General features: G+C 36.9%; 1 protein-coding gene across 1 annotated transcript; it reads left to right on the top strand.

Annotated features, from left to right (window-relative positions):
- Positions 1 to 2,312: 2,312 nt before the first annotated feature.
- Positions 2,313 to 16,226, top strand: ZCCHC10 (zinc finger CCHC-type containing 10). The gene is made up of 4 exons (XM_020991120.2): positions 2,313 to 2,728; positions 11,687 to 11,848; positions 13,511 to 13,552; positions 14,231 to 16,226. Exons 1-4 carry the CDS (start codon positions 2,688 to 2,690, stop codon positions 14,496 to 14,498), a joined length of 513 nt encoding a protein of 170 aa, XP_020846779.1. The 5' UTR covers positions 2,313 to 2,687; the 3' UTR covers positions 14,499 to 16,226.
- Positions 16,227 to 20,148: the final 3,922 nt, after the last annotated feature.

Genomic DNA, 20,148 nt, shown 5'->3' with positions numbered 1-20,148 from the left:
AATATATCACAACTTATTCAGCCATTCCCCCCACTTGATGAGCATCCCCTCATTTTCCAATCCTCTGCCACCACAAAAAGAGCTGCTATAAATATTTTTGTACATATAGGTCCTTCTCCTTCCTTTTCTTTTGATCTCTTTGGGATACAGACCTAGTAGTGGTGTTGCTGGGTTAAAGGGTATGCACATAAACTTAAAATTTTCTAAAAAGAAATAGCAAGTGGCAATGTTAGAAAAGCAAATGGGGAAATAAATTACCTCTTTATTTTCACCAGCCTCTAGCTGAAATGTGGCATTTCTTCCAATTGTGAATTTTAAAAAATTATTCTGAGAAGGGGTCCATAAGCTTCACCATGCTGCCAAAGGAGTCCAGGACAAAAAGCGAAACAAAACAAAAAATAACCAAACAAAGGTTAAGAGGCTCTGTTCTAGAAGAATCTATAGATCCTTTTGAAGTCTTTGCTTGTTTTAAAAGAATTAAACAGTTTTGTAGCAAGTTTGTCAGTTATTGAGGTTGCTTTTCATTTTCAACTGTATTTTCCTTTTTTGTCATTGTAAGCTCTGATGATCTTTGAAACATTTGATTCCCCAATAGCTGCTGCAATGTTTCCAATAGTCATGGAAGTGTACTTTCTAAGAGCTATATGTGTAAATTTCCTTGGAGGAATGTCAATTCTTTAAAAACCATAGAATTAAAAACACAACAAAAAAGAACAACAAAACACTAGTGTATCCAACAGTCAACAGATAAAGAAAAAACTAAAGGCTTTGGAAACCAGATCAATCAAGTTTCATCTGGTCAAGGTCATGTGTTTTGAGTCAGTCTTGTCAGAGCAAGAACACATGCGTTACTAGTGCTGTAAAAAATGAAACCATCTCAAAATTATTGCTTGTTCCAAGAAATTCACTGACCACTGTATATGTTTTGTATATACTTGTAGATGTGCTTTGTACATGCCTGTACGTGTATAGTTGTCTCCTCTCAGAATGTAAGTTCCTTGAGTTCTAGGACATTTTGCTTTTGTCTCTGAATACACCCAACCTTGTGCTTGATACAAAGTTTAATAAGTGCTTTCTGATGTAGAGGAAATGTACAAGACCTATGTGCTGTATGGGAGAACCATCTTCCCAGAAATACCCACAAAGGTCAAAGAAGTATATTCTGAGGAGTTGTATAAAGACAGACTCAGTCTGATTCCATCTCAAAGGGATGATTTCACTATCCTTAGATCTTCAGTCCCATCTAGATTTTCTGATGATCTGATGAGATTAACTACAGGCAAACACCCCAACCCAAAACAAATCTGACCTTGGGCTATATACCAGGTCACTGCAAAGTTAAGACGTTCATCCTTTACCTAGAAAAAAAATACCTAACTTCCTGTCCCTGATACTCAACTTCAGAAATAAGGAAAGTGGCTGAGCAGCCTCACCTAATACACTCCTTTTGCTGCCTGCCCTAAAGTTGTGTAAAATCTTACATATGTGTATATCTTCCTCTGTTCTGAGTTGCTAGGCACGTAGCAACTGCCCATCAGCTGATGCTAATTAAACTTTATTGTCTAGCCTTGCCTCCAGATGTATTGACCTTCATTCAGTCAAATGGATTTAGGTGGGAGAAATTACTCTCCAGAATGATTTTAGGATCCCTGGGCCAACCCGTCTGATTGAATGGTTGGATTAGAAGCCACGAAGGTGCGTGTGAGAAAGTTCAAAACATCCTGTGATGCATTCCTCTTTCTTTTTACTCTAGACCCTGGGAAGAACTATAATTTTTGGTTATAATTTTTGGGAGGGGAATAGGGGAAGAGAAGTGTGAGGACATGCCCATTCTGTCTGGAGTGTGATAACATGTTAATAATAGGATAAGTCGAGTATTAGGAGTATGGAGGGTGGAGAGGGCGAACACACCCCAATAAGGAGGAGTAGGGGTTACAAGATACACCCCATGTGAGGGAGGATAGAAACTGCCCCACCAGAAGATGGTCAGGACTTCGCCCCAGGAGTAGGAGGGCAAAGAAGAGAGATATCAAAGGAGAAGGGAAGGGCATGTAGGATTCAGTTCCTCCCATTTCCCACCAACTACAACGTTTTTGGACTTGCGTGGAATTCTTCATCACTCCCTGAACCCCGGGACCAGAGTGAACACAAGACCCGCCCGCGGAGGGGAGGAGGGAAGACTGGAACTCTGGGGTGGAGGAGGGACAGTAAATAGACCAGGGGGCGGGGCACGTAGGACACGCCCCCAGGGGCTGGACAGAACACAAGACCCGCCCCCGGAGGGGAGGGAGGGAAGATGGGATACGCCCCTTGCCCCAGGTGGCCCGCCGCCTTCCCCCTCCCTTCAGGGACAAGTCTGAGAGGCTTGGGTTTCCACTTCCCGAGCCCATTAAGTGACTTCCCAGTCTTCATTCCCCCCAAAGCGCGGCAACACTGCCCGTGATCCTGGGTCTGGAAGCCAACGTTGGCCGTCCGTCTGCCCCAGGAGGGCTCTGGCGGAAAATATCCGCGGCGCTTACTTCAAGTCCTCCCAGGGCCCGAGAGGAAGATGGCGTCCACCATTGCGAGAAGCCCTGCCTGCCCCTCTAGCCGCAGTTAGTCCCGTCTCTATGGCCTCCAATGAGTTCTAGTTCCACTTAAGGGGAACTTCCCAGGATGCATCGCAGCGGTCCCTGGTTCTCGCTAAGATGGCGACTCCCATGCATCGGCTCATAGCCCGGAGGCAGGCGTAAGTGAGGATCCCCGGCGGCGTAGGCATTTCTCCATTCTATTTCCTATAGCCTTCTTAACTTTCTCTGAGGACCCCTCAGCGGCCCTGGGAGGTGGGGTTCCCCGGGTTGGGAGGGCATTGAATGGGGTGAGCGGAGGGGGTGGAAAGGGAGACAATCCTGATGTTGTGGGCCCCGGGGAGGGCCCCCGGCCGGCGGCGCGGGGAGACGGAGGGAGCGCGGGAGGCCTCCCTTTAGCGATGGCAGGAACGTCCAGGTGTTTGCAGAAGAGGGTGACGCGAGCAAGTCTGCGGTGGGTGCTGAAACAGGTATCTTTGTACGCCCCTGCGACCTACTGTGGCTCCAGTACGCAGATTTAAAATTTCTCATTGTTTTCTTTTCGTCTTCTCTCACTTTCTAGTAGGTGATGGAAAACCCCCCCAATTTAGAGCTTTTTTTAAAGTCTTGGGTTGGGTTTTTTTTGTTTATTTGTGTTTTTTTTTTTCATTTTGAGTAGAAGCTTTTATCATGAAGGGAACAGTGAAAATTACACGAGGAATGTGCTTGTTAGCTTCAGTTACCCTATTTATGTATTCACAAAGCAAATGTGCTAGTGAGGAGTCTGTTTAACAGTAGGGAAAGGATAAGGGGTCAAGAAGAGTCGGACACGACTGAAAATCGACAGCAGCAAAAGGATGTGATCGTGGGAAATAACAAATATCAGTTCGGTAAACCCAGAAAAAATGTTTTGTAGATCTTGGGAGTCTCATTCTAAAATAGAACTTGAAGAAGCTGTAAGATTCTTTAAAAAGTTAGTATTGATTTTTAAAAGCAAATTTGAGTATTCTGATCATTATGTAAATTGTAGACTCTTAGAAAATATTATCATTAAAACCAAGACACAAAAATCCTGTGTAAAAGAAGCAAACATAACTATTTTCCTTTATCAGATTTCTACAAATGTAAATATAGTCTCATTAAATTTATTTTGGGGGGCTTTGTTTTTGCTTTTCATTGTGTAAGTACAAAGAAATATACACAAGCACAAAGTTGTACCTATTGAATAGGTGGGCACAAATTTTACAAATAATACTTATTTGGAATTGAAATAAGTTAAAATGTATTCATGCTTTATTTACTCTCACTATACTTCCAAAACTATTGGAACCTTAACTTGAAAATATGCCCCTTTTTTGTATTTAAAGGACATATTATAAGTTTTAAAGGTCAAGTCAACAAGCATTTATTAAGGGAAGGGTTAAGAAATCCTGAATGGTAACACTATTTTCTTGGTTGGGTTGTTTTCAGTTCTGTCTGACTCTTCCTGACCCCACTTGGGGTTTTCTTGGCAGAGATACTGGAATGGTTTGCCGTTTTCTTCTCCAGTTTATTTTACAGATGAGGACTAAGGCAAACAAGATTAAGTGGCATGCCCAGGATCACATAGCTAGTGAGGCTGGATTTGAACTCAGGAAGATGAGTCTTCCTGATTCTAAGCCCAGTGCTCTATCCACTGCACCACCTAGCTGCCATGGACCAATACCCTCCATATTTTCAAAACCATCTTACTTAAAACTAGAATATTATCCAGTATTCTTTCAGCTCATGTTCTTCTAGCTCACATAGGCTCACACTATAATATCATAATTACTTGAAAAGAAGCCTAAAATTTCTAGCAACATCATATAGGGAAGGCAACAGTAGGGACCAGCTTGGGCCCTATTCTTGGCTACCACCAAACCTATTCCAACTTGGACTTATGCATAGAAAAATTTTTCTGGCTTCTATAGGGTTAGCTTCTAGACCCAAAACAAATCACTTGGGCAGTGTAATTAAACTCCTGCTATATGCTAAGCTCAATTTTAGGTACTATAATATGAAGGACAAAAAATAAATACAGGGTATAGTCTTTGTCCTTTAGGTGTTTACTGTATCAAAAAAATTATTAAGCAAATAGTGTGTATTAATAATTAGTAACATATTATCAAATGTTTGTGTAGTTCAGATAAGCACTATAGGAATTTAGGAAATAAAAAGATTTTTTGGCTCATAATATGGAAACATTGGGCCCTTAACTGAGCTTGGGGGGGGGGGAATAAAATTTAGGCTGGTAGAGAGAGATGGGAAGGCAAGCCATACAATAAATGACAGTTTGAGTAAATAAAACCAGATGGGAACTTGGCTTGTATGGGAACCAGTAATTGGATTAGCCTGATGAGAATGATGGGGGGATGAAATTTTGCTAGTTAAATGGGTTCCATTGATAAAGGCTGTTTCAGAGGAAGAAGGGATAAAATTTTAGAAAACTTTGTGAAAACTCCGAAACTTTAAAAATTTACTCATTTTGATAGTTGGATAGATCGATAGATCTCATTCATGTTGGTACTCCCTCCACCAATGCAGATTACGTACCTTCTTTTCCTGCGTAATTCTTTCCCATACTTTTATACTTCAGTGAATTTCTGATCTATTTGATGTTTGTTACCCTCCAGTAATGCACATCACAACCCGTTAATGCCCTGTCATTATGTGTAACTTTTATCCCTGTCCTCCTGTAAATCTATAGGAGATCCACCAAAAGTTTTGGGGCTTTCTCTTAAATCTGTTGTTCATTCATGGAACACTGTGCCAGTGATAACACTCCTTGTACCAGTGGAGTACATCAGTCATCCATCCCTTCCTCTCTTGACCTGACTTGCCCATCTTCTTTTCTTTCTAATGACTTCTTTTAAAGATTTTTGTCCATGTCTTCCACAGGTGTTCTGTTGAGGGTCTACCTAATGTAATGGAAGCTTTCTTCTAGATCTTTTAATATATCACGAATATCATTATAGTGTTTGAAGTGTCTATCTGTTATTTCTCACTCTTCCAACATTAGTAGCCTTATTCCTTTTAAATCATACATTTACTTAATAATCTTTCATGACATTTTTGTGTGCAAGTCATCATTAGCAATATCCTATTATTTCAGAAAATCTTTTTCAATTAAATATTTATTAATAACTACAACACGCAAGAGATTATTCTAAATATCAGATTTTTAAAAAAAGACAGTCCTTGCCCTCATGGAGCTTACCTTCTACTGGAGGGAGGTACAAGATAATTTAATGAGGGAAAAGGCATAAACAGCTAGGGGAATCAGGGAATAGGTTACTGTTGAGGTGCCGTCTGAGATGAATCTTGAAGGAAGACATCCTGAGAAGTGGAGATGAGGGAATGACTTCCAGAAATGGGGGGTATGTTTTTACAAATGTACTTGGTCAGAAAATGGCACATCAAGTTCAGGGAAGTCTGATGTGGTTAAAACATAGATTGTGAAGGGGAATAATGTTGAAAGTATGAAAAAGTAATTTGGAGAAAGGCTTAAATGCCAGGCTGAGTTTTATCTTGAAGGCATTGAGGAGTTTGGGAGGCTTTTGAGCAGGACAATGACGTGGTCAGAATTATGCCTTAGATTATTTTGACAGTTGTGTGAAGAGTGGATAGGAGAGAGGAAAGATTGGAAGAAGGGACCCCAATTAGGATGCTATAATGGTCCTTATTGGAGGGCTTGAACTAGTGTGGTGGCTATATGAGTGAAGAGGAAGAAGTAGATACTAGAGGTACTGTTGAGGTATCAGCTGATTGGATGGAGGAATGATCACGAGGAAATGATGAGGCCATGGTCACGAAACTGGGTGTCTGGGAAGACAGTGCCCTAAATAGAAACAGGAAATTGGTAAGAGGGAAGAGACTGCCTGTTAGAGCATGTCATGTTTTGTATATATGGAGTTTGAGATGTCAATATGACATGCAAAAGATTTTCACCAGAGAGATTAGGTCTGGTTATATAGATTTGGGAATCAGTTGTACAGAGATGATTGAACTCTTGGGAAGTAATGAATTTACCAAAAAGAGAATATAGAGAGCAGAGAAGACAGAGCCCTGGGGGCAGGAGATAGATAATTAACCAGCAAAGGAAACTAAGAAGGAGAGGTCAAGAGGAGAGAGAAATGCTGGGGAGCAGATGGTGTGCTGGAGGAGAAGCTGGTATAGAGAGAGATGGTAGACAGACTATGAGTGTAGAATGAAACATACTGTTTCAAACTTGGCCAATGTATAGATAGATTTATTTTGCTTAACTGTGCTTTGTTACAAGGGAGAGTTCTGTTGTGCACAGTGGGGATTATTGAAAAGTGAAAAAACATCAGTAAAACTTTTTTAAAAAAATTCTTTGGTTCATTGGTTACCTTGAAGAGAGCAAATTTTGATGATTTTATGGGTGGAGGCTAGATTGTAAGTAGTTGAGAAACTAGGTGGGGAGGAAGTGAAAGTATTGAGTATATATGACTTTCTAGGCAGATGGCAGTGAAAGGGAGAAAGAGATCTAGAAGGTAGCTTAGGAACATGACAGGATCAAGTGAAAGTTTTAAAGATGGCAGAGATCTGAACAGGTTTGAGCATCTCTGTACTTGGGTCCATCTCACATCTATTTTTCTTTGGGTCACCTACATTTTTGATTCTCCAGACTAGTAGAATTCCATGGCTTACAACTATGTAATATCATCTAGAAGATATTGAAGTTAAAAGGATGAGGTTTTTTTTTCTTTTTGTGGGGGATAGGAGGATGGTCAGGAAATAGATTGAGACCTCTGAAAGCTCTGCACAATTTAGGTATTAAAAAAAGTGTTCCCCATTGAAAGAAGTTCACTGCCACCTCTTTTTTTTTAAAGCTGGATCCATTCAGTCAATATTGTGATTGTTCAAAAGTGGACAAAACAAAAGTACATTGTACGTGGTTGTTTAGTTCAATATAAAGAACAGAGAGAAGGAGCTTACCTCCTTCCCCCTTTTAAAAAAATGATTTTGATAACTTCTGTTTCTGAATTATCTTTGTTTTCCAGATATATTCATGTTTTCTCCCCCTTGCCATTCTCAGAGAGATTTCTTTGTAACAAAGAATTTAAAAGGAGAGAAAAAAAGGGGGAAAAAAGCTCCAAGTTCAGCATAACTAACCAGTATGTCAGTAGAGTCTAATAGTATATGCAATGTTCTACCCTGTTACTCCCTTCTGAAAAGAAGGGAAGGTGATGAATTTTCTTCAAGGCCAAGCTTTATTATAATTTCTGAGCATTCAGTTTCAGGATTGTGTTTTTTGTTGGTTTATTTGGTTCTTTTCATTTATGCTGCTCTTGTCAGTCTATATATTGTTTTCTTGGTTTTGCTTATCAATTAGTATGCCTTTCTATGATTTTCATACTCGCTTCTTATGGCAAAGTATGCACTATTACATTCATGTACTAAAATTTGTTTAGCCATTCCCCAATTGATGAGGATCTATCTTATATTCTAGTTCTTTGCTATTTTTAAAGGCACTGCTATAAATATTTAGGTGTATATAGAATGGAACCTACCTTTCTTTTGCCTCCTTGGTGTAGATTACTACAAAACAAATTCCTGTTTCTATTCAGGGCACTACTGGGACAGTGGGTATGGACATTTTAGTCTCGTTTATAGTATAATTCCAAATTGTTTTCCAGAATGATTAGACTAGTTCACAATTTTACCAACAGCATATTAATTTTTGGTTTCGGCCTAGAGAAGTTTTTTAAATAATTTTTTTTGTCTATTTAATTTTCTGGCTGCTTTTTAATACTTTGCAGTCCCATTCTATTGTTAAGAATCATTGGAAATCTGTTTTAAACCCTGTAAGCATAAGAAAAAAGAAATTGGTTTGCAGATTTCTTTTGAACCATGCCATTAAATAATGAATTTATATTAGTTGGGAAGAGAAATTTTCTATTGACTTAAAGCATCTTAGGAATGAGAGATGGAGAAATTGTCAGTTTGCATTCTTTTTGAGAAGGTTGCCAAGTCGAATAAAAAGATTTTCATAGACATCAGTGCAACATGCAGGCTGTCCCATCTGCCTTCCATGTATTCCTGGCCCCCCTCTTTTTGCAGTCATTGCTACTTGTTCTTGATGATGTCTTTTATGCCACTTCTTGCCTACAAGTCATCTAGAATGCTGATTGATTAGATAAGGACAGTGTTATTTGTAAACAAGGAGAACATAAGGAAAAGCTGTCCCATCACTTGGGACTTCAATATAGATTCTGCCAAGGATTTCCTCCATGATCGTGGACAAATTTGGCATATATACGCCTATTTTATGCCTCAGTTGATATTAATTATTAGGAGCATTGATACTTCTCTCTGTGGTGGCATCTATTAAGGAGTCTTAGGTTATCTTCACAGATGTACAAGAGTTGCCTTTTTAGAGGAGAGCCTTTAAGGCTCATCTAAGTTTATATGTATGTATTGTGTATATTTATCTCTGTCTTTATACACACATATACAATCAATGAAAAATAAGCGTGTGCTGTTATATTCTTAACACTTGTCCCACCTCAACTATACATCTCTCTGAATCTTTATCTCTCTTTCAACCTCATCTCAGGTTCTGCTTCCTCCCTGGAAGCATGTGTGTGAGTATAGGTACATTTCCTTTGTATGTAGTTGTATGCATGCTGTCTCTTCCATTAGACTGTGAGCTTCTTGAGAGTCAGGACTGGTTTTATTTTTGTTTTTTATCTTTCATCATATACCCAGTGCTTAGCATAGTGCCTGGCACATAGTAGGCACTTAATGAATGCTTGTTGACTGACTTGACTGAAGCCTTCCCTAATCTTCTCCCTTCTGGACTTTAGTGCATTTTCCCTCCCCAGATAACTTATACTTATTTGTATGCACGTCGCATATCTCTAATAGACTCTTTGAAGATAGAGTTCTTTTATGTTATTTTTGGTCTTTGTATCCCTGTCTCCTGACACAGTGCCTGTAATGTAGATGTTTAATAAATGATGGTGGTTATTAGATGTGTGCCTGTGAAAATGTGATCTGCTATAAAGAATCATCTGGAAAATCACTCATGCTGTTTTGTTTTCATCAAGTACAACGTAGATATGTACATTAGCCATACTCATCCATATCTTATAGAAATAAGAAGACACAAGAGGCAGTAGTTAATGGATAGCAGAAAGAGTGCTGGCTTTGTAAACAAGAACACTTGTGTTCAAATCCTGGCTATGCCACTTGGTATTTGTATGACCTTGGACAAGTCGTGTATCCTCTCTAATCCTTAGTTTCCTCATCTATAAAATGAAGGACTGGATGATCTCTGAATTCCCTTGTATCTGTAGAGCTATTATCTTATGAGGTCTCTTCAGTCAACTTTTTTTCCTTTGGTAATACCGTCTATGATCTTTTCCATTCATAGGGGATATTCCTCTTTGAAATATCTTAAAAGTCAGTCTCTGAGTGCCTTTAAAATTGTGTTGCTTTGGAACAGATTTTCCTGTATGCATTTGGTCAAATGTAGCCATTCTTCCCAGCATCTTTACTGTAATTTCCACTATATCAAGTAGTGAGGTATTAACCATCCAAATGTGATTATGTTCTCATTGGTAAGTATAGAGATATAATGTAAGCAGGTCTGTTTCTTTTCATGTCTGTTTGTTGTCCACTTAGTGTTACCTATAAATGCTTAGTTGGAAGCCAAATTTTGGCAAGCTTATTTTGCTTTCCACTATTGTCTTACAAAACAATGTTAGAAGCTTTTCATCTTCTGTCATCTTCCTTTATAATATTTTGCAAATAAGCTTGTATTTTAAATTAGTGTTGTCATATAATATAGCTCTTCTAAAATAAAAAGTAAGAATTTGCCAGTTCAGGTGTTTCTTACATTCTTTTACATTGGCTGAACTTCCATAAAAATTTTGAAAATCACAAGGCCATCATCTTTTGTTCATTTTTATTCTGTTTTTGGAATCAACAGCTTATGTATGTCAGGCTAGAGCCATTATAATTGGATTTTCTTCTCATCTTGATCCTTTCTTCTAATTTGGTGGTATTTTTTAACCTATTTTCTAACCAATCTGACTGCCTACAGACTGCTCATTCTGAAATGATTCCCTTGTGACAAGCTTTGTAATGATAGCCTTTCTAAAATATGATAGTGTCCATTGTTTCCTATTTCCCATATCTTTTAGTTCTTTTCTTGAAGAAATGTTATATTGGCACAAGGCTTCTAAGTATTCTACAAACCTTTGACCACTTTGATTTTTTTAATCCTGAACCATGTTTTCTGACATTTCTCCATTCCTCCCTGCCCATGTTAATATCAAAGTCACTGAGTATCAAATTATATATGGATTTGGTTTAGAGAATCACATCAAGTTCCTCGGAGAATTTAACTACCTCATCCTCTGCAACAGATGTTGGTACATAAACTACAATTATCTTCATGTTGGTCTTTTTGCTTATATTTAACCATAAGCACTATACGGTGAGTTGACCAGAATTGAAGTTTCTTGTTGCCTTTGGGCACATGATGAAACCAACTCCACAAACTCCTTTATTTGTCTCCAAGGAAAACCTGTGAGCCACCCTTCCATTTAGCTGCAACTTATTTTTTGTCTTCTGGTTTCATTTATAGTGAGAATGTCAATATGAATATGAACCAGATAAAAGGTAGGTTTTCCTTTAGTATTTATGAATAATGTGTCACATTTACCTGTTTTGCTCATTGCTCATCCCCTGAGACAGTCTTTAACTCGGGATTCACACATAAGCTTTTGGAAGTCTGACCAGCCTGGGAGAAATTAATAAACTAAAGTCCCACCATATACCATCTATGCTTTATTAATCTAGTGCCATAGGTAATTTAATGGTCTTTTTCTCCTAGAATATTTCAGTAGAAATGAAGATCAGGTATCTCATATTGGAATGTTTCCCCTGTCTCCAAAAAAATTATATTTGAAAGTTATTCGTGGTCTTGTTGAGATAGCACAAATGATTGAATCCAAGATGAAATTTAGAATTAGTTAGAATCCTAGAAATGTGTCCCTTAAAATTTCTTATTGCTTATGTTTAAAGGCAGGTCATGTCACATTTGTGAGTCTCACCTTATTGTTGTCTAATATGTATTGCTTTTGTAGGGAAGCAAATAAGCAACATGTGAGATGTCAGAAATGTTTAGAATTTGGACATTGGACATATGAATGCACAGGAAAAAGAAAATACTTGCATAGACCTTCAAGAACAGCAGAACTTAAGAAAGCTTTAAAAGAAAAAGAAAACAGATTCTTATTACAACAAAGGTAAGTTTACCAGATCAGTTATATGATGTTAAAAAGAAGACATATATTTTCTTTTATATTTATTAAAAAGCTAAATGTTTAATATGCTTTCTCTAGATTGAACATTCCTATGAAATAAGGAATGTATAGAGAAGCTAAGATACAAAGTAGAGTCCTTCTTTGTACTTAGGTACTTGTGAACTCTTTCCAATAGCAAAATGTCATTGATCTCTAGGCTCAGATTTTAAAGAATACAGTAGTAGGTAATTAATCAGGCTCACTAGAGGTTTTAGTTTGTTGGCATTTTTTCCATAGCACAAAATGAAAATGCCATAAAAGAAATACCATCTCAAGAACGTAAGGGATACCTTTTTATGTTTGGGCCCAATAGATAATGGCTATAGCTACTGATCAAATGATGATTAAGTGGTGAATGTGTGTCTATCTTGGATCTAGTAAATGCATGTGGATTGATCTAGGGCATATAGTTCTGAGTCTCATTTCACCCTGAATATGGCACTTCAACAAATAATATTTTCCATTTGGTTACCACGATTGATCTTTACTTTCTTAAAGATCTTTAACTCACTGAATAGAATAATAAGAGTTAGAGGAAGTTAGCAAGAAAGCATTATGTAATAGTTGTAGATAAGCCAGAATAAAAATTTTAAAATGTAGCACAACACTACTATAGTGCTAGAAGTACTTGTGTAACTTGCAAACATTATCTCTGTGCATATGGTAGGAAAGATATAGGTCATTTGTTGTTTCTTTTAAATTTTACCTTATTATATATACAATGTAATTTGGCAAAAAGACATAGCAGAAGAACCTGGCATATCAAGTTTCTGGCTTTAAAACTAAGTGATTATGTAGGCCCAGGGGATATCTTTTTCATTTACATGTATTTATAGATAGTTGCAGCCCGTAGAAAATGTATGGATGGTTTTAACCCAAAGTTGGCATCCTTTCTTTTTAAGATTTGTAGTATTTTAACAACAGGCCAGTGCATACTCAAAAATTGCTGTCTTGTTTTGGTATGCCTTCATGCTGCTATTATAGTAAACAGTTCAGTTAGGCTGTAACTGTTTAAAAGGGTCAATCAAGACTGTTTGCCTAATTTAGTTACTGTCTTGCACAACATGTATCAACATAAAGAATTTGGCTATTCATATGACAAAGCCTAATCTGTTGGAATAGTTGAATAGATGATATTATTTGTAGCCTTAATTTAAGACTTCAGTGGATCTGTGATTTCAGTGATATAGGTATTCCTTCCATCATTGCAAATTATAATCTGTGCATACTTTCTCATCCTGGGCAGTTCTTATCCATGTTATCCCATAAATCCTCGACAGGCTATCCACCCAGTGTATTGGAGGCTTTTTTGTAGGTTTTGTTTTTATATTTGTGCTATCCATTGGTTATCCCTCACTCTCATTCTGTGACTGACCTGTCTCTTTTTTTTCTGTTCACAAATTTTTTTCTCATATTACTTCTTTCCACAACCTACAGTAGAAACTTTCTGTTCAGTTATAACAAAATGACTTTTCTGGCTGTACAACTGTTTTTCCCTAACATAAATCTCAGGGAAGGTAGGGGGATGTTTATATATGTTATTGTAAACATTTATTCATGGGAATTTTTCTCTCTCCCCTCCACTCCCTCAATGTTTATCTTTAGCATTGGAGAAACTAATACAGAAAAAAAGACCAAGAAAAAAAGGTATGTGTGGATTTAGGAACATTGTACAGAATATATTATGATGACTGGAGGAAGAGAGAGCAAATAACTAGAAATAGTAACATTTAAATGTTGGGAGACCTGTGATTAAGCACTTGAATATCTTTAGACCTGCTCTTTTCCTTATCACCTTTTTTCCTGTCTACTTCTTCCTTTTCTTTCTTTCTCTCTTTCTCTTTTTTCTGTTCCTGTATACCAGAAAAGAATAGAACTTTTTAGCTTGAAATAAAAAGCTTTATCAGTCCTCAGAAAAAAACATAAAATCGCTCATGACTAGCACCCTTGTGTTCTGCAGTAGTTAAACTTAACAATGTTAAATATTAACTTTGTTTTATAAAGTTTAGACACAAAATAATCCTATTTGGTACATTGGAACATTACTATAACTCTTAACTATAGGATAGAATTCATTATGAGATAAGCCTATCTTGGATCCATGAAAGCTTAACTATTTAAGTACCAAGAGGAGACTTAGGTATATAAGGGATAAGATAATCCTGTATAAAGTAGTCCCAAAATGTGGAATCCCAGGGATAACATCTCAGTAAGGCTCTAACATGCTTAAGAAGACTTATTTTTCTTGAACATAGAAGAAACTACTCTTTTACATGTTGAAATAACAGCAGCTTCTTCGAATTCTGACCTTTCCTTATCTTTTAGGTCTAAGAGTGTTACCAGTTCCAGCAGCAGTGGCAGTGGGAGTTCAGGCAGTGATTCTTCATCAGAGAGTGAGGACTCCTCTACCTCTTCTTCCTCTGATGATAGTGATACTGAGGAAAGCTCTTCTACTTCATCATCATCACCCTCCTCAACTAGTTCTTCCTCTTCCTCTGATTCTGAGTCAGATTCCAGCTCTTCCTCTAGTACCAGCTCTAGCACAGATAGCAGCTCTGATGATGAGCCACCAAAGAAAAAGAAAAAGAAATAGAATTGCTTTAAGTATCTCTGATCGTTTAGGACTGATGAATTGACAAATGCTAACGTGTTTCTCAAAAGAGGAGTTGGAATATGTTGTGGCCAAATGGATTAACTGGTCAAAATTTCTATAATTCAGAAGCTTTCTAAATGTTTTACATTTTAAGGGCATAAAGGTTATTAACAAAGTATGTATGTAAAAAGTATTTTTTTTATTTTAAGAATTTTGTTTCATTTTTTTATCTTAAAAACACATCTTTAAAGTTTAATCAAAGCTGAAATCCAGTAAATCTGGTATCTATGTAATGAAACATGTAAACTTTTTCTCTTTGTGATACAAATGCCATACCTTGTTTGTATGTTGATATTGTATATGCTAACACTGGTTTCACTTGTTTTCAGGATAATCCTATAAAATAACTGGGAACAATGAATTTCTAATGGTTTTGGCTAAATATTACTATATTAATCAGATTGAATACAGTGTTACTACTATGAAGGTGTCATCCCATTGTTAATAATGTTATATTTCTAAGTTTATCCTTAGAGGATTTGTTGTTTCTGTGATATGGGTTTTTTTTTTAAACTTAATGTCAGAAATGAAATGTAATGAGATCTGTACTAATCTAGTAGATGTTTTTATTTGTGGGAAACAATTTTCAACTTGCTGGGGTTTCTATTTTATTTTCTTCTGGTTCCCTAAATGCTCAGAGCCATACTATTTTGGAGATAGAATATCTGATAGGAAAACAATCATCTTGAGTAAGCTAAAGGGAGAAGAAAAAGAAAATTGAAATTACTTAGTTTAATCTTGGTGCCTTTTGATAAAAATATATGATAATAGAAGCGAGAGGTTGCATGAAAGGCTGAATTAAATGTTGTTGGGTTTTTTTGGCACTTAAATGAATATATATATACACACGTTATATAATCTGAATATATTCATTGGGTGAGTGTGTGTGTGTGTGTGTGTGTGTGTGTGTGTGTGTGTGTATGAAATCTGAAATAAGATGCTAACAAAGTTACCATTCCAGAAGAATGGCAGATAAGGGGAAGATGGGGAATGAAATAGAGGTTTGTTGTTTTTTTTTTACAAAGTTGAGACAAAATAAGTTGCCTTTTAATTTCAAAGTACCCAAAAGAAAATTCTTTCCCTTTACTATTTTTGCAGTTATTGTGTTGCACAATTCCCATGGTACTGGCATTGTGATGAAGAACATATGTTGGATACGTTGAATATGTTTACATAGACAGAATGTACATAGTTGAAATCCAGCATGAAAGATGCAGGTTAAAAATGAAGTATTATAGAGTTACACTTCTTAGTAGATAACAATTTGTCGTGATGAGTTTACTCAGTTGGCAGTCACTCTTATCCTGTGATGTAGTCTTTTAAGTTGATTATTGACGATGTTCCCTTTTGGGGGGGAGGGTGCAACAATTGTGGGGAAAGTTTCAAATATCCTGATTTTTGTCTCACTGTAGTGAAAATTATGGATATTCAACTATTTTTATATTTTTATGAGAAAGGAGTGTGGAGTTACTTTTAAATAAAATGTGCTATTTAAATGTTGAAAATTAAGTATCTTGTCAGTCTTAAGGAGTCAGTAGTTATTTGTATGTTTTACAGAATCACTTGGAAAGATTGTAAATAAATTATTAGAACATTATGTGAAAGACTTGTGTTAAAGAACGTGCCAGTTAACAGGGAAACAATAAATTATCCAACAAGCACAATTTACCAAGTTGATGTTCTTTGTAGATGTATTTATTAATGTTAGGAGCTGTAAGTCTAAAAGAGCTGATAGGTTGTAACATTTGAAACAAAGTTCACAGCTTTCAAATATAAATAAAGAATCAGCTTTTTTTTTTGAGTAGAAGGCTTGAGATTTGATATGAGAAAATATCTTGACTATAAGGGCTAGAACTTTTAAAATTAGGTCCAGGAAGGACAATTTGGATGATCTTGGTTTATTAGGAGGTGGTTTTTAGTTCTAGTCTGGAGAGTCAAAGGCATGAATTAACAAGCAATTCTAAAAAAATCAAGAAGTTGATTTATGTGATTTTTTAAAAAAATTTGGTTAGGCAGTGGGGTTAAGCGACTTGTCCAGGGTCACACAGCTTGTAAGTGTTATGTGTCGGAGGCCAGATTTGAGCTCAGGTCCTCCTGAATCCAGGGTCAATGCTCTATCCATTGCGCCCCCTAGCTGCCCTGATTACATGATTTCTTTTTTTGTTTTTTAATGAATTTTTTTTTTTGTGAGGGCAGTTGGGGTTAAGTGACTTGCCCAGAGTCACACAGCTAGTGTTATGTGTCTGAGGGCCAGATTAGAATTCAGGTCCTCCTGACTTCAGGGCCGGTGCTCTGTCCACTGCGCCACCTAGCTGCCCTGATTACATGATTTCTTAAGCTACTTCTAACTCAAAATCTTTAAAAAAAATTTTTTTAGTAATTTATTTTGATTTGTCAACAATCACTTCCATAAGCTTTTGAGTTTTAAATTTTTCTCTCCCTCCTTCAAGACAGTGCACAATCTGATATAGGCTTTACATATACATTCCTATTAAACATTTTCACATTAGTCATGTAAGGAAGAATTAGAACCAATAGGAGGAACCCACAAGAAAGAGGAAACAGCAGAAGAAAAAAAAATGGTAAATAGTATGCTTCAATCTGCATTCAAACTCCATAATTCTTTTTTGGATGTGGATAGCATTTTCCGTCATAAGACTTTTGGAGGTGTCTTAGATCCTTGTATTGCTGAGAACGGCTAACTAAGTCTATCAAAGTTAGTCATTGTACAGTGTGGCTGGTACTGTGTACAGTGTTCTCCTGGTTCTCACTTCACTCAGCATCAGTCCATACAGGTCTTTCCAGGTTTTTCTGAAGTCTGCCTGCTCATCATTTCTTATAGCACAATAGTATTCCATTACATTCATATACCACAACTTGTTCAGCCATTCCCCAATTGATAGGCATCCTCTCAACCAACTCAAAATCTTAAGGAGTCGGTAAGACTATGAATAGTAATTTTGGGATAAAAAATGTACTTTTTAAACATATTACTGAATACTGAAACTAAAGAGTGGCACCTGAAAGATATAAATTTAAGATAAATTAACAGCAAATAGTGCTTCACACAGCAGGTAGTCAAATTATGGAACTCATTACTTGTCCCCTCCTGGCCAAGCATGGTTCAAACTGAACAGGTTCCAAAAGAGTTTTAGATGAGCTCCTAGATAACAGATCAATAATGAGTTACTAAGAGAAATTAGTGTTTATTTAGAAGGACAATCTGAACAGGAAGAAGATCCGTCAAGAATATACTTCTAGGCTAGATGAATTTTAGGTCTTGTTTATCAACCAACAATTCTTAACCATAGTATTTATTGAAAGGGTAGTATGGTGTCGTGCATCAGAAGCCTGCTTTGGAGTTAGTTAATCCTCAGTTCAAGTCCTGCTTCTGGCACAGGCTGGCTGGGTGACCCTAGGTAAATCCCTTAACCTCGCAATATTCCAGGCATCTCTGAAGACTACATTGCTGAGAGGATGCGGATATGCATTGGTTAAAGGAAATTCCTTCCTGAGGATCTTCTTACTGAGTATTTACCCTGTATTAATCACTTTGCTATGTGTTGAACAGGTTTTAATTTGTTCTTTTTCTAGTTTTTTTGGTTGTATGCCCAATTCATTGATCTCTTTCTCTGTTTTACTCATGTAAACTTTTAGAGATATAAAACTTCCCCTAAGAACTGCTTTCACTGCATGCCATAAGTTTTGATATGTTGTCTCATTATTGTCATTCTCTTGAATGAAGTTATTGATTGTTTCTATGATTTGTTGTTTGACCCATTCATTTTTTAAGATTAGATTATGTAGTTTCCAATTATTTTTTAGTCTATCTTTCCGTGGCCCTTTATTACATATAATTTTTATTGCATCATGATCTGAAAAGGATGCATTTAACATTCTGCACTGGATTGTGAGGTTTTTATGCCTTAGTACGTGGTCAATTTTTGTGTATATGCCCTTTAGCACTGAGAAAAAAAAGCATATTCCATTCTATACCCATTCAGTTTTCTCCAGAGGTCTACCATGCCTAACTTTTCTAAAATTCTATTCACCTCCTTAACTTCTTTCATACTTATTTTGTGGTTAGATTTATCTAGTTCAGAGAAGGGGAGGTTGAGGTCCCCCACTAGTATAGTTTTGCTGTCTATTTCTTCCTGTAACTCCCTTAATTTCTCTAAGAATCTGGGAGCTATACCATTTGGTACATATGTTTAGTAATGATATTACTTCATTGTCTGTATTGCCTTTTAGCAGGATGTAGTTTCCTTCCTTATCTCTTTTGATAAGATCTATTTTTGCTTTTGCTTTGTCTGAGATCAGGATTGGTACCCCTGCTTTTTTTTTTTTACTACAGCTGAAGCATAATATATTCTACTCCAGCCTTTTACTTTTACCATGTGTATGTCCCTCTGTTTCAAATGTGTTTCCTGTAAACAACATTTTGTAGGATTATGGTTTTTAATCCATTCTGCTTCCGTTTTATGGGAGAGTTCATCCCATTCACATTCATAGTTATGGTTACTATCTATATCTTTCCCTCCAGCCTATTTCTCTCCCGTTTATGCTTTTCTTTCTCCTTTCTCCTTTTCACTTCTCACTAGTGTTTTGCTTTTGACCACCGCCTCCCTCAAACCTGCCTCCCTTCTATTAGCCCCCTCCCTACTTCTTCCCTCCCTTCTATTCTCCCTCCCTTTTCTTTCCCCTTTTCCCTCCTACTGCCTATAGGGCAAGTTGGATTTCTATACCTAACTGATTATGTTATTTCCTCCTTGAGCCAAATCTGATGAGAGTAAGGTTCAAAACAATATTCATCTCTCTGCCTTCTTTTCCTCTATTGTAATGGGGTTTTGTGCCTTTTCCTGTAATTTGCCCTTGTCTGCCTCCTCCTTTCCTTTTCTCCCAGTAGTTAGATCAGATTTTCTGTTGAGTTCTGGTCTTTTAATCAGGAAGGTTTGGAAGTTCCTTATTTTGTTGAATGTCCATCTCCTCCCCTGAAAGATTATGCTCAGTTTTGCTGGGTAGTTGATCCTTGGTTGTAATCCAAGCTCCTTTGCCTTACAGAATATTGTGTTCCATGCCCTATGATCTTTTAGTGTAGAAGCTGCAAGGTCCTGTGTAATCCTGACTGGTTCCATGATACTTAAATTGTTTGTTTCTGGCTGCTTGCAGTGTTTTCTCTTTGACCTGGTAATTTTGGAATTTGGCTATTATGTTCCTTGGAGTTTTCAATTTGGGATCTCTTTCAGGAGGTGATAGGTGGATTCTTTCTATGGCTATTTTACCCTCTAGTTCTAGGACCTCAGGGCAGTTTTCCTTGATTTCCTGAAAGATACTGTCCAGGCTCTTTTTTTCATTGTAATTTTCAGGTAGACCAATGATTTTTAAATTGTCTCTCCTGGATCTGTTTTCTAAGTCAGTTATTTTACCAATGAGGTACTTTATGTTTTCATCTATTTTTTCATTCTTTTGTTTCTGTTTGACTGATTCTTGCTCTCTCACAGAGTCATTAGCTTCCACTTGCCCAATTCTAATTTTTAACAAATTGTTTTCTTCTGTTAGATTTTTACCTCCTCCATTTGGCCAATCATGC

Source organism: Phascolarctos cinereus, unplaced genomic scaffold (assembly GCF_003287225.1).
Source record: "Phascolarctos cinereus isolate Bilbo 61053 unplaced genomic scaffold, phaCin_HiC Scaffold_2;HRSCAF=192, whole genome shotgun sequence".
Taxonomy (NCBI): Eukaryota; Metazoa; Chordata; class Mammalia; order Diprotodontia; family Phascolarctidae; genus Phascolarctos; species Phascolarctos cinereus.
This window is presented reverse-complemented; position numbering and strand designations above follow the sequence as displayed.

Coding starts and splice junctions, on each gene's coding strand:
- ZCCHC10 (XM_020991120.2), top strand. CDS start 2,688: ATGGCGACTCCCATGCATCGGCTCATAGCCCGGAGGCAGGC. Junction 2,729..11,686: donor CTCATAGCCCGGAGGCAGGC/GTAAGTGAGGAT, acceptor TTGCTTTTGTAG/GGAAGCAAATAAGCAACATG. Junction 13,553..14,230: donor AAAAAGACCAAGAAAAAAAG/GTATGTGTGGAT, acceptor CTTATCTTTTAG/GTCTAAGAGTGTTACCAGTT.